Source organism: Diceros bicornis, chromosome 12 (assembly GCF_020826845.1).
Source record: "Diceros bicornis minor isolate mBicDic1 chromosome 12, mDicBic1.mat.cur, whole genome shotgun sequence".
NCBI lineage: Eukaryota > Metazoa > Chordata > Mammalia > Perissodactyla > Rhinocerotidae > Diceros > Diceros bicornis.
In genome coordinates, this window is record NC_080751.1 from 46,555,890 (window position 1) to 46,583,806 (window position 27,917).

Here is a 27,917-nt window from a genome sequence, read left to right on the forward strand (position 1 = left end):
TGTGCGTCCGGCCGCCGCGCGCTCAGTCTCGCTACCACCTTCCTTCCCGGCCGCCGCCCCGTCCTGCGGGGCGCGTAGCGGCGGAACCCGAGCGGGTGGGCGAGCCTGGAGACCCGCGGCCTCGGGCGCCTTCACGCCGTCTCGGAGCGGATAACGCTGTGAGGAGGCGCCGCGCCGGCGGACCAGCTGGATCTGCTCGTAGCGGGTAGGGACTGCGTGCGCCCTCGGGAAGCGTCGGTGCGGGGCGCCCGGCCCGGGGGCTGCGAGCGGCTGGGATCCTCGGGGCTGCTGGTGAGTTGCTGCCTGCCCACGGCTCCTTCTTCTCTGCCTGTGACTCTGTCCCACCGGTGGCCGTGGCCGCTTCCGGCATGCGCGGGGTACTAGGCTTGGAAACGTACAGGGAGTGGGAATACCGAGGGCATCGCCTTCCCAGCTGTTGTCCAAAGGACCAAAGGGGACATAAAGCAAACCGGGAGGGGTTCGAGCGGCACGACAAGGACGCAGAGCTCCACCATTTGTGCCCACCACTTTTCAGGGTGCGGCTGCACGGCTACACTGCACCCTCCTTGACAGCCATTCTGGGCGCCTATTGCATTTTTCCTTCTGAGAACAAGCCGCACATGGCTACCGCTCCCCTCCCGTCGTGGATTGGCAGCAGGGCCGCACATGGGTGCACTGTGCAGATCTGAAGTGACAGTACCAGCTGGGTGCCCTCTCCTCACTAGACGGGGTGCATTGTGGCTGGGGCTCCAACCTGCAGATCTGGCGGTTGTAGTGTGTGTGTGTGTGTGTGTGTGTGTGCGCGCGCGCGCGCGCGTGCCGTTGGTTTCTGAACAGCTGAAGCGTTTTCAAGATTTTTTTTTTCTTGAGACAAAGTGTCTTGACACAGACAAGTATCAGACATGTAAGGACGGATGGCTCTGGCCAGTCACTTTTTCGTTATAAGTTATTACAGTCCATCCCCCCTCGAGTTTGGGAAGCATGTGTTTCATCTTATAAATAGAAAGTAGCATAATTTTTGGCAGGACCTCCTTTATACTGTACAGTCTAGGAGAGGTCAGTTTAAAAATAAATATGCACTTGAATGTTACCGTTACCGAGAGCCAGGCTGTGGCTGGGACAAGCTGCGTGGACAGCAGCATCAAAGCCGGGAGCACAGCTGTGTTGAAAGGAGTAAAAGCCCCAGAGTGCAGCCCAGGCTGACAGTCAAGTAATTACATTTTGTTAAAAAAAAAAAAAAAGTGAGTGAATTAAAATGAGGGCGGGAATAGGAATGTCAGGAGGGTATTGCAACATGAACCTTTCCAGCCCTTGTGTATTTGGGGGAATCGCTGCTCTGTGTGCTGAGGGTGCAGGGGGTTCTGGGGATGGAGGTGCTGGGTAGGGGGAAGGAACTGATGAATGTGTTAGGGAGACCAAGATTTCCTCCCCGCTCCCAGCTCTTAGACCTCACAATATCCTAGAGTTTCTTGGGGGGCGCTGCCTTTAAAAAAGAACAAAAATTAGGAGAGCAGCAGATGTCCATATTTGAATAGCAAAGCCAATCTTGGGGACTTCTCCTTAACATCACTGAGAGACAAAAGGCTCGCTTTGAAGCTCTGATGATGCCCCAGGGGTATCCCTAAGGCGATTTAAAAGACTCCTATAATGTTCTAACTTAGAAAAGATCTTTCATCGAACAACTAGGAAATACAGCTTCTTTTCTTTTCCGGTCAGTTCCAGAGGTCTTCTCTTTGATACCACTTGAAATTGGTATGAGCTCTTATTGGCATTTAAGAATAAGCTACACAGGTGTGTGTGTGTGTGTGTGTGTGTGTGTGTGTGTGTGTGTGTGTGACACAAATCCTTTTCAGAATAGATTTAAACACTCAGAGATAAGTTGGGGCAGTTGTGAAATGTTTAGCATTGTCACATGTGAAATAAATGGTAAAGACTGTATGGTCAAGGAACAGTTGAGAGTTCATTAAGCCTCCCAAAGAATGTAGATTTCCCAATAGGCCTCACTCATTGAATAAAACAGTACCAGCCTCTGGGCTCATAGATAAGAACTTTAGAGAAGAAATTTGGAAGCGTTTCTGGATCCATGACAGTTTCTGTTTCCAGCGGTATCATCTGCAAGAGATTTACATTGTGAATTCCATGACTAGAACGTGGTGCTGTGGCTGTGGCAGCAGCTACAGACATGAAATAAGATGAGTTCCCCCTTCCCACAAAATCTGAGCAGTGAGATTCTGTTTTGTATCTCAGTGGAATATGTAAAGACAGCTAGAGTAATGAGCATTGCGCATTTTTTGCTTTTTATTGTAAATTTAAATGTGGTGCAAGATGAGTAAATAGAAAGCCATAAAAATTACTGCAGAAGTGCTCACATGAGCTAGTTTAGCCTATCTGCTCTCCAGTTTTTCCTTTAATGTGTTTTGTTTTATGTCCAACATGTTCACAAAAGCTGACATTTTTCACTTCTAAAATTTGTGGTGTTCAATAGCATTAGGGATAAAGTTGTTTTAACCTATATTACCCAAAGATTTTTACCAGGCCATAAATTTTTCAAACTCTTTGCCCAGTAGCCATAACATATATCCACTGGGTGGAGTACAATTCATAACCTGAAAAACCTCCAGGAAGACTGCTCTGAATTTTTTTTTAATTATTAAAGTTCCTGCTTTCAGGCTGATTTCATGTAGGCTGCCTAATTTCTTTCTAAGCAGAATTCTGTGGACCTGTTTATTCATTGATTGAATAAGGACTTAAATCTATTTTTAAATGCAGTAGGTTTGCCAGAGAACAAGTATAGTCATTTGAAACCACTAGATTCAGCCAGCCACAAAATCTCCTTTACCAAGTGCTGAAGCCCAAGAATTCTCCTAATATATCGCACTGTTCATGACTTGGGATGGTAAAGGTACTTCCTACATGAAGCCTAAATGCTGAGCACTCTTCTTAGCCCTTTAAATTGATTAACTCATTTATTTGTAACAATTACTCTATGAAGGAGGAACTGTTAATATCCCCATTTTACAGGTGTGGAAACTGAGGACAGACCTGTTAATATAACTTGCCCAAAATTACACAGTAAGGAATATGCAGTTTAACAACCCAATAGGTACATGTGTGGGTGGCAAATCCTGCATGAAAGTCAGCACCTCTTTAGGTTAAGGAGATAGGAAAAAAACCCTGAGGCTAAGAAACCTTTCTTAGTCAGGCTGCCTGAGCTCATTTCTTAGCTCTGGCGCTAATACTTGTGTGATTTTTGGCAAATTACTTAGCCTGTGTACCTCAGTTTATCAATTATAAAATGGGGATATTAATATTACTCTGAGGATTAAGTGAGTTAAAAAATATGCAATGCACTCAGAAAGTGCCTGGTCCAGAGTAGGCACAGTAAAAGTTTGATGCTTTCATTGTTGCTTTTGTTTTTTGCTAGGTGCTTAATACTGGTTCTCTCATTTAATATTCATAACTACTCTTTGAGGTAGATAGTATTGTTCTTATTTTCCAGATGAGAACACAGGCTCAGAAAGGTTTAAAGTTGGCCAAAGTCACACAGCTAAGAAAGTAGCAGAATCAGGTTAGAATCCAGGTCTATTTGACCTTGTACTAAATACTGGAAGGAGGGGCAGAGAAGCTATTAAATCTGCCTCTTGTTAGGGTTTTTGGCCTCTGGCAGGGAATTCGTTTTGCAGTACCCTATATCTCACAGTGCCACCGCCCTAAGGAAGATGACAGTAATTACCAGCCTTAAGGAATACCATGTGAATTATTTTGTTATTGAAGACAGTTTAATCCCACAGTATGGCAACTTTCTTCTCCTGCAGCAGATCCAGCATCAAACTGCTAGAAAGAACATGAGCAGTTTAGTTTATACCATAAACAAAGAGATTTGCTAGATGAAAATGTAGGACTCTGGAAGGAGACAGAAAGCCCTATGACAGCCAGGAACAAGGAATTTGGGGGGGCTAGGCATGCAGTGGAGCTCAGTGTGGACCTCATCCTTGCTTTGAAGTTCTAGAGGGTCCAGTTGCGAGGTCCAGTAACCAGTCTGGACGGTCACCTCCTTGAGGCCATGACCACATCCACAATGCCTGGCCCTTCAGTCCCCGGCACTCAGTGGACATTGAATACATGTTTTGACATGATGTTGCTCCAAGAGGAGCTAAAGCAAGAGGCAGGAGCCACGAGTAAGCAGGATAGGAGGGCTCTGTCCTTGGTGGAAGTCAGGCCCCCTTACAGTTCTGCACATGGCCTGGGCCCTGCCAGATAAGCTTCTGGTGTGAGAGAGTAAGGAGACCTTTGAGACCTAGAGGGGTGCCCTGGGTTGTAGCTTGTGAGGGGCTGCCTGGCATCCACTGCCTTTGACTCTGTGGGTGTGTGATTAGCTACAGGGAGCTGCTCAGGAGACTCTGCTCAGACATAAGTGGGGCAGAAAGGACGGCTTGAAACAACCCAGGTTGCCTCAAAACCAAGGGTAATAGCCTTAGAGCTGTCCACCTCCATTTGCAATCTTCCCTCCTCCTGGCCCCACCCTTTAAAAGGCTACAAAACAAAACGATACCCCACAAACCAGAATAAATAATATTATAGGTAGCCAAATAGTGCGACAGCAATAGTCAGGTGTGTTTCTTTCCTTTAAAAGAAATCCCTTCCATGGCCATGATATATTTCTTCAGTGCCCTGTTTCACCAGAGTCTCGTGATAATGGACTGAGTTTGACAGTACCTGTAGTGGAAAGGCGGTTTTTAAAATTAAACCATATAGTTTTATAATACAAACCATGATGTTGATATTAAAAAGTTTATTGTTTCTAAAGAGCCAAGCCAACTGATGAGTTTGAAAGCTGATGAATTCCAAATTAATATTTGCATTATCTTTATTGCTTGTTCAAGTCATCAATTAATAGTAGAATCCTCAAATCCCAAACTTAAAATTTTACAAAACCCAAATTTTCAGTGATTTGGGTTTTATTTGCATATTTGAGAAGGTCATTATTAGCCTCCTAGCCTTTGGTTCTTTGTTAAACCGTGTCGCAGAGATCACACACCTGCATTCAGCTAACACTGCACCATCTAAAGTGTACCTTGAGACATGGAGAGCATCAGAAAAGGGTTCTTCAGGAAACCCATTTGATTAAGGTCCCTTTCTGCAGGACTTTCCAGATCATTTAATACGCCACTGTGTACAGTGAATCTCCACAGCAGGAGAGTGTCCAGAGTTCACAAGTCGTTTTGCCCACAGAGCAGCTGGCAGGACTAATCCAGCGGGAAATACGCTGTGGGAACCATCCAGCCAGAGGCAGAAGCCATACTCTGCAGTCTGCCCTACAGAGCTGAAGGAACCTAAGAGCATTTTAGAGCCACAAGAACACCAGAAGATGCCAGCAAACACCCCATCATTCTGCTATTTGATAAGACTAATGCAGAATAAGTGGAGACAATCAAAGAAGAACTAGAGATCAGAAAACATAGGTTCTGGTCTTAGCTCTGATCCAAACTGTGTAACGGTGACCTCTTAGGGTCTTTTTTTTTTTTTTTTTTTTTTTTTTTGGTGAGGAGATCAGCCCTGTGCTAACATCTGCCAGTTCTCCTCTTTTTTTGCTGAGGAAGACGGCCCTGGGCTAACATCTGTGCCCATCTTCCTCCACTTTATATGGGACGCCGCCACAGCATGGCTTGCCAAGCAGTGCGTCAGTGCGCGCCCGGGATCCGAACCAGCGAACCCCGGGCCGCCACAGCGGAGAGCGCGCACTTAACCGCTTGCGCCACCGGGCCGGCCGGGTCTTTTTTTTTTAATCTCTAAAATGAGGCATTTGGTGCTAGATGATTTCAGATAATCTCTAGTTCTAGCATCTAGAATCCATTGAGCCAGGATTAGTGGCACCTATTAGCATAGCTATCTTACTAATAATAATGTAAAACCCTGGGTTGAAAAACAAACCATTGCAGATTTCCAGCAGGGCAGCATGAGCCAGCATGGAAGGCAGAGAACTTCAAAGTTAGGCCTCTATTTAGACAGCTTACACATTTGGGAATCCGTCATGTTCTGGTGACAACTTGAAGGTCATATTTGTAGACACATCATGCCAATGATAGATCACTGTGTGTTTAGTTGAAAAAGACCTGTTCTGTTCAAATCCATTATAATCATTTAGGCTACACACATTTTTAAACAAGCAAAGGCATTTTTGGTAAAATGTGGCTTTGCCATTTTGAAATGCATTTGATTTCTTTCCTATTTATTTTTTTAACCTTTTTTTTTTAGTAAAGGTCAGTTCAGACTTATAACGTTGATTTTAACACAGCAGGAGATGAGGCTCCGAGTCCTTGATGGCCAGCTATGTCACAAGGCAAATCCCTGCCCCCTCATTGGTGAAGAAGTGGGGACAGAGGAAGGATGGAGGTGCAAAGGAAGTGGATGGACCTTCTCCAAGCTCTCTCCTGGCTCTAAACTGCTGTGGTTCTAGTATTCTTTTTCCTTGAATCTGAGGCATTTCCATAGTGTTTTGTACCTTCTCCTATTGTAACATTTACGCATTTAAATTATCATTTATTGACCCTTGTGGCTGTTTAATTAGACTACTGGCTCCGTCAGGGTGGGGACTGAATCTAGTTTATCATGGCATGCATCTTTTTTACAATAGGACTTAATGAAAAAGTGCACAGTCTAATCCTCACCATGTTATCTGATTCTGCCTAGAGCAACGTCTTCTCTTAGTGTCATCAAGCCAGAAATCATTTTCACTTACCTAACTTATTTAAGTCTTGCTATAGTAAAATTATTCTTTCCCAGGCTACAGAATATTCAAATTCAAAGGGAGGCACCTCCAGCCCTTTGGTTCTGGCATAGTGACCACCCAAGGTACTCTGAAAATCAAGCCGCCACCAGAGCTTCCTCGGAGTCCTCTTGGCTGGGCAGTTGCCACCTCACCGAAGCTCCCTTGTGCCCAGGTGTGACTGTGGCGACTGGGTGCTGTGTATCCACTTAGAGCACAGGCCAGGCAGCGCAGGTGCTGAAGAGAGTAAGGGTCGGTGTGTTTCCTAGTGCTCGCCTGGACCTCCCCAGCCATGACTGTTTATTGATGTCTTTATTGATCATCTGTCTCTCCACATTGGACTATAAGCTCCGTGAGCACATCATTGCTGTAGCCTCAATTCCTGGCATTGTGCCTGGCGTTTAGTAGGCCCTCAGTAGATGTTTGTTGTTGAATAAATGTTGTTGAATGTGAGTGACTAGCCAGGGGCTGGATGGAGGCATGCGGAAGGCTCTCTCCAGTTCCTGCTTCTCATTGAGTGAATCTGCTACATGTCCCACTGCGTGCATGTCAGAGCACCAGACTGGAAGCTTTTCTTGCTCTCAGATGACTTCAGAGGGAAACGACTTCAAAATAATGTTGATTTTTGGCCTTATATAAGTTTATTGTAAGTTTATGCTTATGGGTGGATTTTGTTCTGTCTTCCCCATGAAAAAGCCCTTAAGCTGTGGGCTCACCTGCTGCTCCGCGTGCCAGCCTGGTGGAGTGCCATTGCTGACTTGTTTCAGGGGTGGCGTGTGGAGTAAAACATTGACTTCTTTCCACTTCCAGTTTTTTTCCTCATTAGGCATTAGGCATTAGGCTTGGAACTGGAACAGTTGGGGGTTTTCACCCTATATTTAAAACAATCAGTTTAGGTGGCCAGATCTCAAGGTCTAAAAGAAATAGGTTGGAAGAAATCCCCACGGTGAGTTTCCAGCCTGTCTTGTTCCTTATGTAGCTCTAGTTTTTTGGAGTAATTAATAATAATAATCTCCCCTTCCATTGATTGTAAACTCATTGCCCAACAGGACTTGATGTGTGTTGTCTCCTCCTAAGAAGCCACTCCCCATTACTGTCCCCCCTCTACAGATGAGAAAACTGAGGCTCCCAGAGAGAGTCACTGGCATTGCTTTGTGCCCTTAATTTAATACCAGGAAGGATGAGAAAAGATGATGAAAATTTTATAAGCTGGCAAAAAGTATTTTGATTCTAAGGATAGTCTTAACTTCATTAAAAAGTATTATATTTTTTTTCTTAAAATTCCCTGAAAGCTAGATGTTTCTGCAAACATGTAGAATCACAGAACTCTACCATTTTCACAGATGGAAGGGTCCTCATCACAGCCCCACTCTCTCATTCTGATGTGATTTCACCCTAAGAGTTTGAGTGACAGAGCACGAATCTTCCTTGGCCCAATTCTCTTCCAAACTTTTTTCTTTCTTTTTTTTTAGCCAAGGAAAAGAAAGAAAATCTTAACATAAGCCCAATATATTAACAGATAGTAGTAGAATTTCTTTGGTTGAGGAGGAGGAAGGGACAGCTTGGGATATTGGCCCTACTTTCTCTGTCTCTCTTCCCTTCACCAGGGTCTCAGGGGCCTGCTTTGAGACCCCAGGGTTCCAGGGAACACAGTGTGAAGAACCACTGTCCTAAAATACTTTGTCGTATTAAATGTAAATATATCGTAAGCACAAGTCTATGATTATGTCATCTCTTTGTATGTACATGTAGCTTACTTACATGCACATACCAGGGGCTGCTACTTCAAATTAGAAACATGGCATAGAGGATGGCTACCCTAACTTCTGTCCCAGTGCAGGCATGCTTGCTCTCTCCCTCCCTCCTTCCCTCCCTTCCCTCTGTAATCCCTCAGCAAGCTCAGACTCAAGGGAAAACTTCTGTGATGGGCCTCTCCTATTGGAGCTGATTAACTCAAGTTTTAGACTTCTTCCTCACGTCCGTTCCTACTTGGCCTCCCCGTGAACCTTAATCGCATGCCTAGTTCTTTCCTTGGGACCATACAGATTCCCTCTCACCTGAAAGCTTACCAAACACTTAAAATAACCACATGCCCTTAAATTTTTTTTTATCTGACCGATAATGGTTGATTGTAATTTTCCCAACTCAGAGAAGTCGCATTTGTTCTCAAGGCTGGAAGAATTGAACCTGGAGATAAAGGATGCCTGTATGTGTATAGGAGAAGTTAGCCCTGTGTGCCATTGACAGAAGGAATTATCCTCTGATCAAGCTGGAGGTAGGAATCCCTTCTAATTGTGGAGATTGTTCACAGGGCGGACACAAACCATTGTAGCCCCATCTGCAGCCATTTTATTGATGACTGCTATGGACAACGTTTAAGGAGAAAATGGAAGTGGTTATTTTGGCAATTAGAATGTATTTCAGTAGATGATCTAGGTTTTCCTTTGGGATAAAGAAAATGCTTTGTGCTTGCATAGCGCTCTGTTGTTATGAAGATTTTCACACTCAGCCCTTAATATCACCTGTGAGATAGGCAGGTTTGGGGTAATTATCTCCATTTACACAGGAAGTAACTGGCACGCATGTGTCTGGAGTTCTACAAGGATCCTACAGGGCTGGCTCAAAGTTTTGGCCCAGTTCTTTCCACCCTCAGGCCTAGACCAGCAGTGAGAGCTCTGTCTGCTGTTTTGTTTGCCCACACGTTCATTCATTTGAGAAGTGTTTTTTTTTTTTTAAGTACCTAGTCACACATTGATATTCAAAACAACCCTTTTTTACTGAATGTCCATTATAATTTCTTCAAGTTCCTTTGTACTTCTTGAGTCAAATAATCCAGGTTCCCCCTTAACCCATTTCCTTTTGAAAAGAAAGGTCAGGAGAGCGAGCTCATTGTTTCTCCAGGGCCTCTTTGTTCAAAATTGACTTAAATAAAATATAACTAGGGAGTCTGCATTCAGGGGAATGTATTGTCAAATTTTTCTTGAGTCTTGCCTGTCTCTCTAAGACTGTTATTTGCACATTGCAGTCATGGATAGAAGTCATTTCCCTTTCAAACAACATGTGGGCAAATATTCTTTGCCTTAATCCCAAAGACCTGTAAGAGCCTGTAGAGTTACTGTGGCTTGCATTGATAGGCTGTTAAATTCTTACCCTGCCTGGATAGGGAAAGGTTAAAATGTCTTACAGATGGAAAAATGAAAGAAGGCATTTGCCACAAGAAAAGAGACTAACTCCTTGTTAAATGATTTTATTTGTTTATTTTTTTTCTGTGGGAGTCATAGAAAGACTCCAGCTCGCATTTTCAGCAGGGCAGGCGGGGTTGAAGAGAAAGGAAGTCAAACTTTCTCATATGTTCATCCATTCAACATTTATTCAGTACCGACTATGGATTAAATATAGTTGTCTCTCCCGAGAAGAAGGCTGCCTAGTGGGTGATTACAGTCAAGTGTGATAGTTGGTAGGTTTGAGGTAAACGAGGTACTCCAGGAGCTCCGTGTGAGAGGCTCTGGGAAGCTGGCAGGAGATGCAGCTGCAGGGGTGGGCGGGACCAAGGTTGCTCAAGTGGGCCTCACAAGCTATCTTATCTCCAGGCTGTAAGGGTGGGCGTGCCATTGAAGGCCGAGAGTGACAGGGTTACAAGAGCCTTTTAGATGGCTCACTCTGATATAAATTGGAAGATAAAGTGGAAGGAGATGAGGTTGGAGGTGGGGAGACAGGTGGGGAGGCAAATTGTGCAGGAGAGAGATCCTGAGGGCTAGAAGTAAGGCTGAGGCAGTGGGATGGACTAGAGGAGACATAATGATAGGACTTGATGTGGAGGGTGAGGCAAGGGGAGGAGTTGGGGATGACAACTGGGGTTTGGATTTGGGTGACTTCCTGCCCTTTACCAAGAGGAGAAAGTACAGGAGGCATATGGTCAGGGTAGGCAGGAGGAGGAAAGATAGCAAATTCCATCTGGGACAAGTTGAATGTGAAGTACCAGGGGAAGCAAAGTGGAGAAGTCTAAAAGACAGGAGAGGTTGGGGCCGGCCTGGTGGTGCAAGCGGTTAAGTGCACGTGCTCCCCTGCGGTGGCCCGGGGTTCGCAGGTTCGGATCCTGGTGCGCACCGATGCACCGCTTGGTAAGCCATGCTGTGGCGGCGTCCCCTATAAAGTAGAGGAGGATGGGCACGGATGTTAGCTCAGGGCCAGTCTTCCTCAAGAAAAAAGGGGAGTGTTGGCATTGGATGTTAGCTCAGGGCTAGTCCTCCTCACAAAAAAAAAAAGTGAATAAAAAAAAATAAAAGACAGGAAAGGAAAGTCCAGTGCTGCTTTCTGTGAAAGATCAGTGTTTTCATGTTTTGTTTGTTTCAATTTCCAATCCATTGTGTACTGATACTGCTGTGCACAATGAGTAGCTGCTTGGGCCACATCCAGCTCCCTGCAAACCTGATGACACATGGCTCCCACACTTGTCAATAGTCTGACCAGCTAGAAAAATCCGCAGATCACATGCTTGATTGTTATGTCAAAAAGTTTCTAGAAGCTTACTTTCAATTTCTTTACTTAGCTCGTCATGGACTGGCCCTAGTCCACAGACCCACTTTGAGTAGCACTGGTCTAGACTTAGGTAAGTGTGGGCTGAAGACTCTAATTTGGAAGTTATCATTAGAGGTGGTGGTTGAAGCTATTTGCAGGAGGATTGTTGAAGGTTGAGGGATGGACAGCAACCATCCAATCCTGTGACAATGCCAACATCTAAGGGAGGGGTTCAAACTGTTCCCGTAAAGGGTCAGTATTTTAGGCTTTGATAGCCACATACAGTCTGTCACAACTACTGAACTCTGATCTTGTAGTATGAAGGTAGCTCTGCCAGAGTTTCCACACCTCAGAGAATTGGGGCCAGATAATTCTTTGTTGTGGGGGGTGTCCTGTGCACTATAGAATGTTTAGCAGCATCCCTGACCTCTACCCACTAGATGCCATTAGCACCACCACCCCCAGTCATGAGAATCAAAAATATCTCCAGACATTGCCAAGTGTCACCTGGGAGGCACATTCACCCTCAGTTGAGAACTACTGAGCTGCAGACAATGCATAAATGAATGGGCATAGATGTGTTCCAATAAAACTTTATTTACAAAAACAAGGAGGGGGCCGGATGCAGCCCACCTATTGTACTTTTCAGACCTTGATCTAAGGGATGAGCAGAGGGAAAACTAAAAGGGCTTATTCAATAAAATTTGAGGGCCTTTTGTGTTCACAGCCCAAGAGGAGGCTCTGTAAGTGATCCAGCATAAAGAGAAGGAGATTTTATCAGCAGTAGCTCTTATTTGTAGCACCTTTGCTTACCTTATCCGTATTGAGCTTACCACCTACCTGGAGATATCAGACATAAAATCACAAAACCAGAGAACAGGAAAAAAAACCAAACTATAAGCTCTACGGGAGCCCTAAGAAACCTCCAAGCAAGGCAGTAGTGAGCCTGGATTGCATGAAGTGGGTTAGAGAATTCCTCCAGGAAGGAAGTGACTGAGGCAGTTCTTGGAGGATGTTGTGAATAGTGGTTGATGGTAAGAAGGTGGGAGGACATTCTATGTAAGGAACACAGAGTTCTTGGTTTCAGCAAGTTAAGAGGGAAGTGAAGTGAAGTGTCAATAGCGAGGGCAGGGAGCTATTGTCCCTGGTGAAAGCCTTGTGGTTGTGCGCAGCCCCACACACGTGCTTCCTCTGGGAAAAGAAGTAACGGCACTTAATGCTCTTTTCTAAGAACAGGATGTTTGTGTTTCTCCTTGAGACTCAGGGGGCTTTTATTACTTCAAAATTCTAATCCTTTGGCTTTTCATTTACATCAAGTCAAATATCTTTTGAGATTCTTTTTGACAAAAGCAAAAATATTGATAAGTCCGTTTGAGTTAGAGTTGGAGGGGCTGGTGTCTGGGACCATTTTACTCAGTCTTGGTTCCTGATAAGGTCAGGTTATCTCTTCTGCCTCTCACTAATGTTGAGATCATAGTGTATCATTTCCTCTTGATGTTGTTGGACTTCAAGAGACAGTCTGGAATGGCCATTCCATTCTCAACCCACTTCCATGGCAGTCCTCAGTTATCCAATCAGCAGCGGTTAAGAGCACAGACTGTGGGGTCTAGCCATGGCTGAATCCTAGCTCCTCTGCATTTTGGCTGACTGACCTAAGACACGGGCTTAATCTAAGACTGTTTCCTAAGAGGTGTGTTCCAATACTTACCTGCCTGGCCTACCACAGGCACTCAAATGTTAGCCATTACTGTTCACGTGTGTAAATTCCTTAGGGAATGAGGCATTTCAAATTTGCCTGTCTAGAGGAGCCCCTGTAGACTCGGAATGGGGGTTGGCCTTCAGGAGCAAACCCACTCATCTCTCATGATGGAAGGTCTAGCAGGGGTTATGGATTTAAACACGTCTTAACTTGAAGTTCACTGTGTACCACGTGTTGTGGGAGGCAAAAAAAACGAGTAAGACCCATCTCATGCTCACAGAAGAGCTCTCAGCCTAGTCAGGGGGGATATTTATTCATTCAGCAAATATTTGTGTATAGATATTTATATACAAATAGTATAGGGGAGCCTGCCGTGGAAGTGTATTGAGAATGCAATGGCCACTGCCAGGTTCCAAATATACCCAGTGCTGGTGTGATGTGGAGAAGCCATGTTTCAGTCCATCCACTGAGCATGAATGATTGTCAAGAGCCCTAGCAGGATGGGAGAATAGCATGGAAATCCCATATCTGTCCATCACCCCATTAGGGAAATAGAGTATTCAAGGGGCCTAAATTTGAGAATGAGCTATAAAGACAAAGGACAAAGAACTCAGCTCTCTATGGTGGTATGGGTCAAGTGACCATAGTCTGAATTTCTGGACATCTGTCAAACTTGTTATTTTGGATCATTTGATGTTACTATTGCTAGAGCTGAAGTTCCATAGAATAATTGCTGGCAAATATTAGTAGTTCTTTTGTGAGCAACTAAGCAACTTCACAAGTTACTTGCTTTGGGGCAGAGTTTAGAAGGAATATCGTGGCTGAATATTGCTGAAGACTTCAGTCATGTTCTCTTGCCGTGTTGATATTGTCTTTGCAGCTTTGCAGACCAAGTCAGATCCATTAGTTATGGGAAGCATGGGAGCAATTCACGGTAATGGTCTTATTTAACTCATATCCACCAAACTAGAGGGTCTGCCTTGGTCCTTCTGACCTAAAGCTGAATCTTATATAAAAATAGTCATGATAGATGAGCCAGGCATTTTGAGAGAACCTGCCCTTCTCCTGCCTCATTAAAACCACCAGACATCAATGTCCATAATGAATCCTCCCCAATAATTCATTTTAATGGGAAGAAAGGGTGTAACGGCTGTCTTTAAAAGTGCAGACTTGGTACTTTGAGTTGGATATGCTGTCTTCCAATTTTGCTTCTAAGACATCTTTCAAACAGTACAATTAGATCCTATAAATGTGAGGACTATATGCAAACTAGCAGTGAGTCTCCCATATGGTGTTTGTGGGTCTCTCTATAATCAGAGTTGTAAAAGAAAAATAAATATGAGCTGTAGCTGAACCATAAACAAGAGTCCATTTATAAATAATTGAAGATGAGATGTATCATAGACTTTCAGAGTGGGTCTATAAAATATGGTCTGCTCAGTCTGGCTATAAATTCAATTGCGTGACAGCTGGGCGGCTGGGCTGTGTCCTCAGTTCAGATGCTATGGGGAAAGGATAAGATTCTAAAAATAGAAAAGGCATCTTTTTATCTTCTCATGGGTGGAGTAAAACAGACTAAAAATATGAAAAGCATCCCTTCAGGATGCTGTTTACTGGGTGTTCTTTGGTTACATTGACTTTTTTGCTGAGGAAGATTCGCCCTAAGCTAACATCTATTGCCAATCTTCCTCTTTTTGCTTGAGGAAGATTAGCCCTGAGCTAACATCTGTGCCAGTCTTCCTCTATCTTATATGTGAATCGCTACCACAGCATGGCTTGATGAATGGTGTAGGTCCACGCCCGATATCTGAACTCATGAATCCTGGCCGCCGAAGCAGAGCACACCAGACTTAACCACTACGCCAGGGTGCCGGCCCCTTTGGTTACATTTACTTTTGTCTTAGATTTTCATTTAAGTTCAATATTGAATTTCTAATACTATGATTTTTTTCCCTTGAATTTTAAAATTTTGTCTGATTCAGAGAAACCCTCCTATAGAGGTTTGCAAAAGGATTGGCCTGAGTGCCCTCATTATAGTAATATTTTAGTGTTTCTGTTACTAAAGGTTGACTGGTCATTCCTATATTAGTAAAAACACAGCCATCTTCAAATGGATAGTCTTCTAGGGAAGGACTGAGTGTTTTTATAGGCGAATGTGACATGGGGCCATAAGGAAATTAGCAGCGATAGTGGTAGTATTCCCTTCTAGGAGGCTCAGAGGGAACCGGGACTAAACACCACCTGCCGTGCACCATCACAGAGGCTCAGAGTCAAGGCTGCCACTCCCTGTGAGGTCCTCATCCCATGCCTTGCTCACCACCCCCTCCCCATGGCAACCCATTCCATCTTTCAGGGTACCTGGGTTCTCCCTTGAAGAAGCTAAAATCTGTTTCCCTATAGCTTCTGCTTAGTAACCCTAGGACCTTGAAGAACAAGTTAATCCCTTTTCCATTCTAGTTAAATGAATCCTTTGAATCCCTAAAGCTTTGTTTTCCCTCAGTGTTTGAGTTTTCTTCAAGCTGCTCCACTCCTTCAGCTTCTCACATATCACGACCGAGCTCCTTCATCTTCTGCTTGGACTCCTCAGAACATGGAACGTGTTCCAGGTCACCTGTCCCTTCTAAAGTGTGGAGCCCAGGGTCAAATACAGTTTTTTGGGGCAGAGAGAAATGCCCGAAATATGGTTGGGGGTGGCGAGGTGGTCAAGGATTCTTGGTTGAGTCATTATCCCTCCCTGGGCCTGTTGGTTCAGACTCAAGGAGGAATAATTTAATATTTTTGCTTGCAGCCCAGATGGTATGGTAGAGCTGTGTCTGGGTGCTAGGAAGGAGGGCACGCTGAGGTAATGCTGAGGCAAACTGAAAAGCGATCAGATGCTAGGATGTCCTTGAGGGACGTGACAACTAAGCACGGAAGGGGAATTCCAGTGCAGGCTCACTTCCCACAAGTAAGAAGAAAGGAAAAGGCCGCTGTCCCTCAGAACAGTCACACCCCCCTGCCCCACCTGCCCCTGTCTTTATACATGTGTGTTTTAAATTAACGCTGCAAGAAATTTTTTACCCTCTCTCTCCACTAAGAATTAATCTAAAAACAGTAGACAAACAAAACATTCCTTTCTCAAAATAAATGGAATTTTTAGAAGTCTCCACCTCTTTGTTCTTTTTCAAAGCCCCATGAGTCGCCAAGACAGTCAACTCCACGTAATTCACGAACTGATTTTTGAGTGTGTCACTTGTTCATAACCCCTTGTTTTTCCCCACCATCTGGCCACTGGTCTGTTTTGGTCTTTGCAGCAGCATTCTGTTTACCAAAAGGATGATAAGGAAATGAAGCAAAGGGCCGCTTCAGGTTTTTCTTCGTTGAATTATGGATGCTGTGATTTCTCTTATTAACACTGTCACTTATGCTAAATCAGTCACAAGAAACTAAATTGTCTAGCCTAGTGCAGGAATGACCACCTGACACTCTTCCTTTCTTGTCAAAATCATGGCTTTAACTTCCTCTCAAGTCCTCTGTGTCTTGGAACCCTTGGATTTCTCACCAGTTCCTGTAAGTGGGGGCCTGTGCATTCACAGCTGGGCTCCATGCCCACACACCTGCCCGACAGTCTCTCTAATCTGGATAGAGGGTGACGAGCAACTGACTGGGGAGTCGAACCCTTTGTTGGAGAATCTATCCTCTTCAGTGCCCAGGAACCAGAAACTTGTTTTCAGAGGCATCTAATTTCCCAGATGAATATTATCTTGAGTGTCATCTAAGTGGAGGAAAGAGGAGCAAACAGTGATCCAAGAACTCAGAGAAAGGGATTATCAATCATGGACAGTTCAGATTTCAGGGTCAAGGGAAGGGTTTTTGAGAAAGAGCTACATATAGGAAGATTACTTGCTCTCTTTTTATTTGAGGAAGATAGTGGGAGTGGAGGAATGATAGCGACACAAGAGAGCTGGAGAGCCAGGGGAGGCCCGGTGTGGGTAGGAGCACCCTCGAAGGGTTCAGTTCCCAAGAGTTCATGATGGTGGTAGAGTCCTACGGATAGACAAAGGCTAGAAATGCTCTTCATTTTGCTGGGAATACCCAGGAGGGCTCGCTCACCACTTCTAGTCTAATAATCACGTCTGGTCTATAAGCCCTTGTGATTTAGCTCTTCCTTTCCTCTTCTCCTACCACAAGAACATCCCGCTTCCTTCTGGGCAGAGAGCAGAGCCTCTTGGGTGTCCCCCTGACACAGGCTCCCTGGCTCTGATTCATCCTTCGCCCTGTCTACTGCCATGTGAGGCAGCCTCCTGAAGCCCAAGTCTCCTCTTCTGAAAATGGTGGGGAAGGACAGGATTTTGTGTTGTGGCATTTAGGGCCGTTCTGTCTTAGAATGTTGTCTACCTGCCTCACTAGCCACCTCCAAAACAGGGAGCTGTACCCCGAGGTCCGGCGACTCCACCTACCTGTGCTTCCCTCCACATGGGTGCCCTGCTACCGGCCATTTCTCCAACATCCTTGTGTCTCTTTCCTTTTCTCATTTCCTTCTGACTAAAAACCCTTCTCCTGAGATCTTTCCCATTCCGCAAAATACACACTGGTGCTGCCTCTTCGGTGAATGCCTGATCACTGCAGGAGCAAGTCACCTGTCCCTTTGCTGGGCTCAGGTGAGACAAGCTCAGCCCTCTCGTGAGGTCTTCATATATCCACATACTGCCATCCCAGATTTTGGCTTTTGAACACGTTTTCCCATACTCGTGTTTGCATTATGATCAGTCACTCATAGGTTCAGTAGGCTTTTCAGGACCCATGTATAAAATTGGTTGTGTAAGAAAGTGCGCTCTGAGCCCTTATCATTTATTTATTTATTTTTAAATAGCTAATTCATTCACATGGTTCAGAAATCCAAAATCATAAAAGGATATACAGTGAAAAACTTCTCTTCCACCCTTCATCTCCCTGTGGGCTGTCACCGTCATTTCTGTGTATGCTTCCAAAGATGTTTTATAGACATCCAAGCCAATACCAGTGTATCTACACACTTTTGCACCTATCTTTTTTTCCTTTGAATGTATATGTCTTTGCAGCTCTTTCTGTATCAGCATAGAAAGAGCTGCTTCATCCTTTCTTAGACCTGTGTAATATTCATTTGTATGGGTGTACCTTGATTTATATAACCAGTCCTTTATCAGTGGACAGTTAGGACAAAAGTCTGTTATAAACTGTGCTAGGTTGACAGCCTTGTACCTGTATTAATTCCATTTATTACATGTATTATATGTAAGTTGGATAAATCTCTGCAAGTGGAATTCTGGAGCCAAAGGCACGTGATTTGCAGTTCTTATAGATATCGGCAAACTGCCTTCCATTGAGGTTGGATCTGCTCATGCTTCCACCAGTCAGTGTACACAAGGCCTGTTCCCCATCCTTATCAGCCCAGTGCGTTATCACACATGTATATCTTAAACAGACTTTGGAATGCACCCCCTTCATCATTTGGGAGCTGACTGGATTCCCGGGGAATGTGCTCATTAAGTGTCAAGACCTCAAACTCTGGAGCATGAGCCCGGCCACTCGGCTTAGTAGCTGTGTGGGCTTGGCAAAGCAACTCGATGTCTATGCCTCAGTGCTTCATTTGTAAAATGGGGATGTTAACAGTAGCAGCCTCGTGGGTTCTTGTGAGTGAACTAGTACATGTCAAAGGTTGGAACGGTGCCCGGCACCTAGAGACGCTCTCAGTAAATATTTACTGTCATATAAAGTGCTGGTTCCCAGGAGACGCACCCATATGCTCTCCACAACCAGCCACTTTGTTACCAGTGAAGAAACTGCCCATTAGTTTTCTTCGTTAGCAATGGCAGAGAAGACGTTTGAAGAGCAGTCAGCCTGGCAAGGGAAAGGGGCGTGGATGTCCATTGATAAGCCAGGGAGCCCAGAATATTCAGAAAGGAGGGGAGGAAGCGGTCAGTGTAAGAAATCATGGATACTGGATTGTCTCTCCTGGGATCAAGCCCGGTCGCCCCTGAGCTGGAGGAGGAAAGATAACAGATAAGATAGAGGGATGAGGTCAGAGCTCTCAGATATCTCCCCAGCATCACATCGCAAACATCAACTCTTCTAAAGTTGTAAAACTGACATTTTTGCCCCCAATTCCTTTTTTTTTAAACTGCCGATGTATTGGGAGCTCTTAGCACTGGCCCATAGCAGAAATTCAATACAAATTATTGTTTCCAATGTCCTAGAAGCCGACATCCCTGTCATGCAGTAAGTACTATGTAAATACTTGTTGAAAGAAAGAAAAATGCCTTTTAAGGTATCTTCTTTCTTCTCCCACTCTCTGGAATCTCGCTGCCTGTGGCTTATCTAGCCTCCACTCATCAACCCTTTCCTTACTTTTTTCTCTATTTTTTTGTCGCTTTCCTCCCACCCTCATGTCCACATCACTGACTTAAAACCCAACTTCTACCAGGCAGAGCGAGCCTCTGGCTGTAGTGCCCGTGGTCGTGGCCAGGCAGGGACGGAGGGCTGGGTGTCCTCCCCTGAGAGCAGCAAGCGTCTCCTCCCTTTTCTCCTCCTCCCTTTTCCTCCCCAGGGTCCCCAGTCAGTGTTCAAGTAAAGGGTGAATGTGAGTGATCCAGTCCAAGGGGCAGAGAACTGCTCTCTGGCTGCATCTTTGTGGTATTTTTATTTTTCTGAATAATTTGAAATGCCCTGCCTCGTTTCTGGCCTTGCATGACCCCGGCTCCACCAGCTGACCACAGGCAGCCCTCGCATGCCCCTGAGTTGCAGTGGACACACTATCTTTCCAGGGCAGCTGCCCTCCTGGCCATGTGTGCCAAGCACACCACTCCAGTGGGCAGCTGACCCTCAGAACTGGCCCCACCTTCTGCGGGCTCCCCCAGCTGCTCCTGCAGGCTGTCGTTGTGCTGTGCCCAGAGGGGCAGGAAGGCAGTGCCAGCCACCCCTGGGTGGCAGGAGCCCTGGGCTGTTGTGCACTCCCAGGGGAAGGAAGTTCTGATGTTTTACCAGGAAGACCCAGGGTTTAAACCTTTGTTACTGTTACAAGACCCAAATTAGAGTTAAACCTATGAGAGAAAATGTCCAGACCCACAAGCATGTCTTCCTAGGCTAAGGTTTCCTGTCTTCTCACTCAGTATCAAGCATCTATAACCCATCATCCATGCCTGCCTAACCTGAAGTGGGCGGGCAGACCCGCAGGGCTCCTCCCTGTGGCCACAGCTGCAGTACTTCAGGGAGGTGTGTGAGCCAGGGCCTTAGTCTGGACTAAAGAGAAAGCAAGAGACAGTGAGTGTGTGGTCCTATCTGGCAGCTTCTAGGTTAGCCCACTCTGGGTGCAAACCCCCTCGTGTTGCCTCAGCCTCCTCCCCACACTCAAAGCTGCCTGAGTAGAGGTGAGTCTCTCCAGCCATCATTCTCTGCCTTCTCAGGCCTGGCGCCTTCTCAGGCCTGGGTGCAAGCCACTTCCCAAACAGAGCCAGTTGCTACCTTGCCAGTGGGTGCTGGAGCACAGTTCTTGCCACCTGCCACCGGGAAATGAATTTAAAATTCTTGCTGAAAGGAAAGAAATATGGAGCAGATGCAGACGGCCTCTGGCTGCTACAAAGCAAATGTGGCTCTCTTCAGGCCACCATCTAACCCCACCCTCAGTGTATTTATTTATTTATTTGCTCTGCGGCCAGGGAGAGGTCACAGCAGAGCCATTTCAGGAATTCCCTCAGCGGGAAAGGTTTTAGCTTTTCCATGTCAGCTGATGTGACTGAAGAGCTGGAGGATTCTTTTCAAGAGATAGATATATTATTTTCTATCTGTAAAATGAGAGCCTGAGAGCCCCAAAACTTTCTTGTCGCTCATCAGTTCTAATCGTGTCATATAGCATGTGCAAGGAGGGTGTGTTAGTTTTCTATGCTGGTAGCAAATTACCACAAACTTAGTGGCTTACAACAATACCCGTTTATTGTCTCACAGTTTCTGCGGGTCAGGAGTCTGGGCATGGTTTAGCTCATGGTCTCATCAGGCTGCAAACCAGCGGTCGGCACTGTAGTCTCATCAGAGGCTCAACTGGGGAAAGATCCACTTCCAGATTCCCTCAGATGGTTGGTAGAATTCTTCTCCATAGGCCCTCTCAGCATAGGCTTACTTTTTCAAAACCAGTAAAGGGAGTCTCCCTCCAGTATGCTAAGATGGAGTCTTTTATAATGTAACCTAATCAAGGAGTGACATTCCATCACCTCTGTCATATTCTGTTGGTTAGAAGCAAATCACAGGTTCCACCCACAAAGGCATTAACACAGGAGGCAGATCATGGGGGCTACTGTGGAATTCTGCACACCGAGTGGGTGCAGGCTTATCAGTAAATGTTTCAAAAGTACTCCCAGGTGAAGACCCAACCGATTACATATGATCACACTTTTTTCTTTGAAAAGAAGCAGTTTTATTCTTTTCCTTCCATCTCAGAATGCCTCCAAATCCTGAAATCCTCTCTTACCACAACTGGATTCCTGCTCCAGCTCTTTCGTTTACCCACTGTATGTTATTGAGAAAGGGTGCTTTTGTTTCTTTGACTCCTGAATCTGTTTTCTCATCTGTAAGAATGCATTTCACTAAGATTTTGTTGGACACCAGCAGGTAATAGTCACTGTTGCTGAGTAAATGATATTTCCAGCCCATCTTTATAGGGCTATTCATTTTATTCCATTAATTTTATTTATATACAGAACTCAACAACAAAATATTATTAATCTTGCTAGTGTGAATGCCAAAGCAAAACAGAAAATATATTTCAAAACAAATCCAGTCGTATCTGAGGAGCTGAAATCACTCAGGTCATGTGCTGACAGCAGTTCTTAGAGGAAAAGGCCTAAAATTTTAGACATATCCATAAAATTATGTTCATGGCCATGTTTAAAAATTGCTGATGTCATAGGTTTGGGGTTTTTGAATCTGTCTCTCATTCCCTCCTTTTTTTCTTTTTTCCCCTGAAGTAGGATTAAGATTAGTGGACCCTTAAGATTAAAGTTTTGTTTTGTTTTTTTTGTGAGGAAGATCAGCCCTGAGCTAACATCATGCTAATCCTCCTCTTTTTTTGCTGAGGAAGACCGGCTCCGAGCCAACATCTATTGCCAATCCTCCTCCTTTTTTTTTTCCCCCAAAGCCCTAGTAGATAGTTGTATGTCATAGTTGCACATCCCTCCAGTTGCTGTATGTGGGACGCGGCCTCAGCATGGCCGGAGAAGCGGTGTGTCGGTGCGCGCCCAGGATCCAAACCCCGGCCACCAGTAGCAGAGTGTGCACACTTAACCGCTAAGCCATGGGGCCAGCCCCAAGATTAAAGTTTTTATCCTACTTAGTGGTAGGAAGCGGCAAAATAAAGCTCAGCTTTGGGTGGGATCTGGTCCTGCCTTTGTTTGCAGGCTCTTGTGAAAAAGACAGGCCCAAGTGAACCCAGAGGCTCACCTAATTATAACCTGCTTTGGTTTCTTTTTTAGGTTTCTCCATGTTGTGGAAGGGACTGGATGATGTAACCGGCTTTCCAGAAAGCCCCACTTGGCTGTAACTTCAGGAAGGTCTCTTAGATCCCATCTCATTTCAGAGCCACTTCTGAAGCTACTTGAGAAAAATGATGTGACAATTCCTATCAAAAAGGATTTTCGGAAACATAGAACATCTGTGAAGAAAGTGGCCCTTTTTCCCTTTTGCAAAATAGACATTCTCAAATTCCAAAATGCCAGCCAAGACCCCGATTTACCTGAAAGCTGCCAATAACAAGAAAGGAAAGAAATTTAAACTGCGGGACATTTTGTCCCCCGATATGATCAGTCCTCCCCTCGGAGACTTTCGCCACACCATCCACATTGGCAAAGAGGGCCAGCACGATGTCTTTGGAGATATTTCCTTTCTTCAAGGGAACTATGAGCTCTTACCTGGAAACCAGGAGAAAGCACGCATGGGCCAGTTCCCTGGACATAGCGAGTTCTTACGGGCCAACAGCACCTCCGACTCTATGTTCACAGAAACGCCCTCCCCAGTGCTCAAAAATGCCATCTCCCTCCCCACCATCGGAGGGTCCCAAGCACTCATGTTGCCCTTGTTGTCACCAGTGACATTTAATTCCAAACAGGAGTCCTTTGCGCCGGCAAAGCTGCCCAGGCTTAGCTGTGAGCCCGTCGTGGAGGAAAAGGCTCCAGAGAAAAGCAGTCTGTTGGAGAATGGGACCGTGCACCAGGGAGACGTCTCATGGGGCTCCAGCGGGTCCGCCTCGCGGTCCAGCCAGGGCAGGGACAGCCACTCCTCCAGCCTCTCCGAACCGTATTCCGACTGGCCGGCCGAGGACATGTTTGACCATCCTGCCCCATGCGAGCTCGTCAAGGAAAAGACTAAATCAGAGGAGTCGCTCTCTGATCTTACGGGTTCCCTCCTCTCCCTGCAGCTCGATCTTGGGCCCTCATTTTTGGATGAGGTGCTGAATGTCATGGATAAAAATAAGTAACAGGAAGCCGCCAGTTCCTTTCCTCTGAGGTAGAAGGTATCAAAAAAACTAACCACGGTTGAAGAGAAGAGCTTCACTGGCTACATTTGCAGTTATGTGATGGGTTTTCTAAAATCATATTCCTACAAAATATTTTTTAATCTGTTATGCCCTGTTTGCAAAAACAGTTTAAAAAAAAAAAAAAAAACCTGTCCTGGCAAAAAGAGGAAGTGAGTTAGTCAGAACCCATTTTCGGCGGGCATTGCTGCTGTTCAGCTCACATTTTGTTTCCAGACACATAGGAAATCTGGCTGGGCCAGGATTGGCACTAGCTGTGAAGGGCTGCGCGAGTTACATTCAGAAGCTTTACTCCACATTTTCTGAGCAAGAGGAAGTCAAAATTTATTTAACATTTAAGCCTTTTTCTAGACTCTTTTCTATATTATATTGTTTGGGCTCACCATAGCAAATTCTTCAGTGTTAAAACTTCTCTCTGTTTTCACATTTGAACAACTTTATGGGTTTTGGGGATTTTCTTGTAACTCTTATATATCCCTCTATATTACTGTGTATCTATATCACGAAATTTTGACTGTCAGCTACATGTTGGTAAGACACAAGCAAAGTATTACTGTAACTAAGTTATTTTTAAAGTTAAAATATATTTTTATGTGCCTTTGGCTTTTTATTGCAGAGTCTACATTTTATAGATATTACATCAAAAGTTGCCATTTGACTTGTTTCCTTTGGGGTTCCATTGTAAGCTGTGTATATGTATGTTTGGAAAAGTGTATTCCTACTTAGCTTTATTTTTTTCCTTCATCTGTTATCATACTTTTCACAGCAGCCAACAATGGATTGTAAAGTGTAAAGGCACAGGTTACCCATGATGCTTCTGCAGAGACTGTGGGTTATACCACGTAATGTGATTTGGAAATGTGGGTATTTTAGTACAGTACATACTTGCATTACATAGGTACTTCATACAACACAATAAAGAGTAAATGTTAAAATGAACTTGCTTGTTTAGAGTAATAAAAATGTTAAGAGAATAGTAATTTTTTTTTAAGTCCAGGGCCAGAAAAATTGCTTCTCTGAAGTGTACATGAGCATTGAAAATAAGGTAAGAGGTCATTTCCAGCCACTCTTTAATTTTGATTATTTCCCAAAGATTTGAGATTACAGAAACATGGCCCCTCAATTTTAGGAAAAATGAACATGTGCGATAAGAATTTGTGTTAAGTCAACATTGATGCCAACCTCTCAACTCATTTCTGTGAATCTCCTCCCTTACTTGAACTCACTCTACAGCAAACTCTTGTGACCCCAATCCCACCCCTATAGGACAGATGTTTCCATGCAGCAGGTGCCATGTAGACAGGATTGAGGCCAAAAAGAGGGCAGCAGAGAGCATTTTCCCCCCAAGGAGCCAGAGATGCCCTGAGGATATTGGTTAAGGAAACAGGAACAGGAAATGTACACACCGATTCCTGTCCCATTGTCAACCACCCCTTCCCTCTCAAAGACAAACACTTGCACACAATAACTTTCAATTCTCCTTGAAATGTATCCCTGAAATGACTTCCTCTCGCAAACACTTCCCTGTTTTCTTAACCAGGTTTGGAGTTGTTGCAATTCCATCACCTGATCATCTGAAATAACCTTTGAACTGCAGATGAAACACAGATTAGAACAACTAACCAAGCAGAAGAGGAAACAAGTTTCCTGAGAGCGTTGAGTGCTTGCCTTAATTCCCAGTTGCATTTCTATCCCACACTTTTCCAGTGTTCTTTCTCTGTGTGACCACACCCCACTCACAGTTCACAGTTCAAATAGACTTCCCAGCCCCTTCTAAACCTTGTGAATGAGAAAGAGTCTGATGTATCCCCTAATTTTTAGCCAGGCTCTTTCAACACTTTTCCTCATCTTAATTATTATTGACCATATTCGTTCTCTCATTTTACTCTTCATCTGCAGCATGACCTCCAGCAAAAGATTAAACTATTAGGTGAAATGATGAGGAATGTCTGTGCATTTCAGCTGCTCCCTCTGTGACAAATAAGGAGAACAGCTCTGCCAGTCTTGGGTTTGTTTGATAGAATCTAAGCAATAATGCATCCTTCCAGTTATCTAGCCATTATACTTTCTCCAGGCCCTTTCACACATAGTCTCTCCCATTAGGTTAGGTATAATTGAGATTATACAAACATGCCCCTATTAGAGATGAAACAAAGCCACATCCAGCTTATGAACGATTTTGTTGAGTCAGTTCTCCTGTGGCCGCCCTTCTAATGCCTGGTTCCTTCTCCAGGGAGCAGGGGCACAACTGGTGGTGGCTTTCTCCTGCAAAAAGGCACTTTTGACTTGCACCTGCTGAGAGCTGATTTGATGTTCTCAGCCTTTGAACTTTCTCCCACTTTTAACCTAATTTATCGTGATGCACTTTATTTGCAAACTCAGAATGGCAAGCCACCTGTGACCCAACAACCAGAAAAGAGACTGTGCAATTTGTATAAGTAGAGACCTTTCGTGTTGTAGGCAAGGTTCTTGTGGGTGATCTTTCCCCTGGGCAGTGAGACCTAACAAAGGACAAGATATATTATTTCTGCGTAAAATTATCTGCTTAAAAATTTCAAAACTTCAGGTTTTCAAAACTTAGCTCTTCACAAAGTCATTAATTATCACATTTCAGTGAGTCAATGTCACTGTCAACAAACACAAAAGATTAAACTGGTTGAATAGGCAAGAAAACCCAGGTCTCCAGAATCACAGTCTATTCCTTTCTATGTTACTGAAAGTTACCATTTTTTCTCAAGTCTCCCCACAAAACATTTGAGTCATGGAATGGAGGAAGTCCATGAATTAACTTGACAAGTATTTTAAAACACAAAAAAGTTATATTTTGTACACAAATTATACCTGGGACGTCACGTGTTTATTCTGATGGCACACCATTTCATCCAGCTGGACTTCCATTCGAGAATGTTTAATTTTCACTTTGTTCTTAAAGCAAGTTCTTAAGAAGTAGGCCTAAACATTTCTTTCTTGAGTTGTCAGAGAGTCATTATTCTGTGGTAAAATGCTATAAAGAACGTCACGTGGGAGAATGGGAACTATGCTCATTTTATGAAGTGATGTATATAACACAATGAAATCTGTTTTACAAGTACTGTGTTGCGTTTAATTATCTTCCATTTTTACTTTAAAAATCCGATAGTGAGTTCACTTCCCTTGGCTTCCAAGGGAGGTCAATAATCTTCGTCCTTTGAAGGTCAGCCAAATTTTCTTCATGGAAAGCAGATTGACATGGCTGATAGATAAAAACATCTGCCCAAATCAAAGCCACTGTGCAAAATAGAGTTAATATTCCAGGGATTCATTGTGCAGATAGAGATGTCTGCCATACATCAAAATGAGTGAGGCTGAACAAGTGAAGTGGGTATTATGCTCACCATAAAATGATTGTTGGAGTAAGTCAGAAGGCATGTGTGTGATTCATTGCCAAAAGATTGTTGGGAAAAAAGAGCTTTGAGTTCTGGGGAGGGGGAGACCTGGGATGGCTTCATGGAAAAAGAGGACCCAAATGGGGCCTTGAGTGACTGGTGACATTTTTTTAGGGAGAGGGGCCATACTCAAGAGGAAGAAGATTATGAACAAACAAAAGGATACACTACATCCTGGTAGGATTTCTACTCAAAATAGTCCAGAAACAGGGATTGAAGTAGAAAATGCTTAGTTCCAGGACTAAAAGAATTGGGCCCATGCCTGAGCGGTCTCACTCAGTGGAATAAGAAGTGACTCAAGAATCCGAGGCTGCTGAACAGGTGGTTCCCAGGGTTAGAATTTTATACGCAATAAGCCACCATCTTGTGAAAGCTCATGCCCAGTCAATAGTGCCTACGCTGTAACCTGAATGCCGGATTGGGGACACTTCAGCAGTGAGGCTGTTGGGTGTTCAGGGAAAGCCATTTATGACGATGGAAGACGTGAAAGGGGCTAAGTATCTCCTGAAATGGCACCAGATGAAACAAGTTCATATGACAGTCCCTGGACTGAACACACAAGCAGCTATCCCACCAGCAGTACCCCCAGGGAGCTTCCTCACAATCCCTCACCACATCTTTTCCCAGGCTGGGCTGTAATTTCTGATTGAGCATCCCCAGGATTAAGGGAGAAAGCACCTCAGGAAACAGAAAGGAAAGTCCAAATGTCACTGAAGAGTCTTAGCTGAGTAGAAAAACCAACTCAGTGGAGTAGAAGCATACAGCCCCTGACGTTCTCTCAAACTCCTTGAATCCCAAACTCAGAAAATTGAAGCCCAGAGAGAGATGAAGTCCTGGACTTCCAGACTCTGGTTTCCTGAGGACCCTGCCTCTTCCCAGGGGTGGCTTCTGAGAAGTCCAACCCTCAGGGAAGACCACATTCACTCCCAGGCTTACCTCTTTCCCTACTAGGAACTTCAGGAAAAGGGTTGT

The 27,917-nt window shown here is 44.6% G+C and overlaps 1 protein-coding gene across 3 annotated transcripts; it reads left to right on the plus strand.

Annotated features, from left to right (window-relative positions):
• On the plus strand, positions 1 to 27,560 carry CDC42EP3 (CDC42 effector protein 3). Of its 3 annotated transcripts, XM_058551411.1 has the most exons (3): positions 1 to 291; positions 8,938 to 9,041; positions 22,463 to 27,560. In XM_058551411.1, exon 3 carries the CDS (start codon positions 22,699 to 22,701, stop codon positions 23,461 to 23,463), a length of 765 nt encoding a protein of 254 aa, XP_058407394.1. In that variant the 5' UTR covers positions 1 to 291; positions 8,938 to 9,041; positions 22,463 to 22,698; the 3' UTR covers positions 23,464 to 27,560. The 3 variants fall into 3 exon arrangements, with proteins under 3 accessions (XP_058407394.1, XP_058407393.1, XP_058407395.1); XM_058551410.1 differs by lacking the exon at positions 8,938 to 9,041; XM_058551412.1 differs by lacking the exon at positions 8,938 to 9,041 and having other exon boundaries at positions 1 to 205.
• The last annotated feature ends 357 nt before the right edge of the window (positions 27,561 to 27,917 follow it).

Coding starts and splice junctions, on each gene's coding strand:
- CDC42EP3 (XM_058551411.1), top strand. CDS start 22,699: ATGCCAGCCAAGACCCCGATTTACCTGAAAGCTGCCAATAACAAGAAA.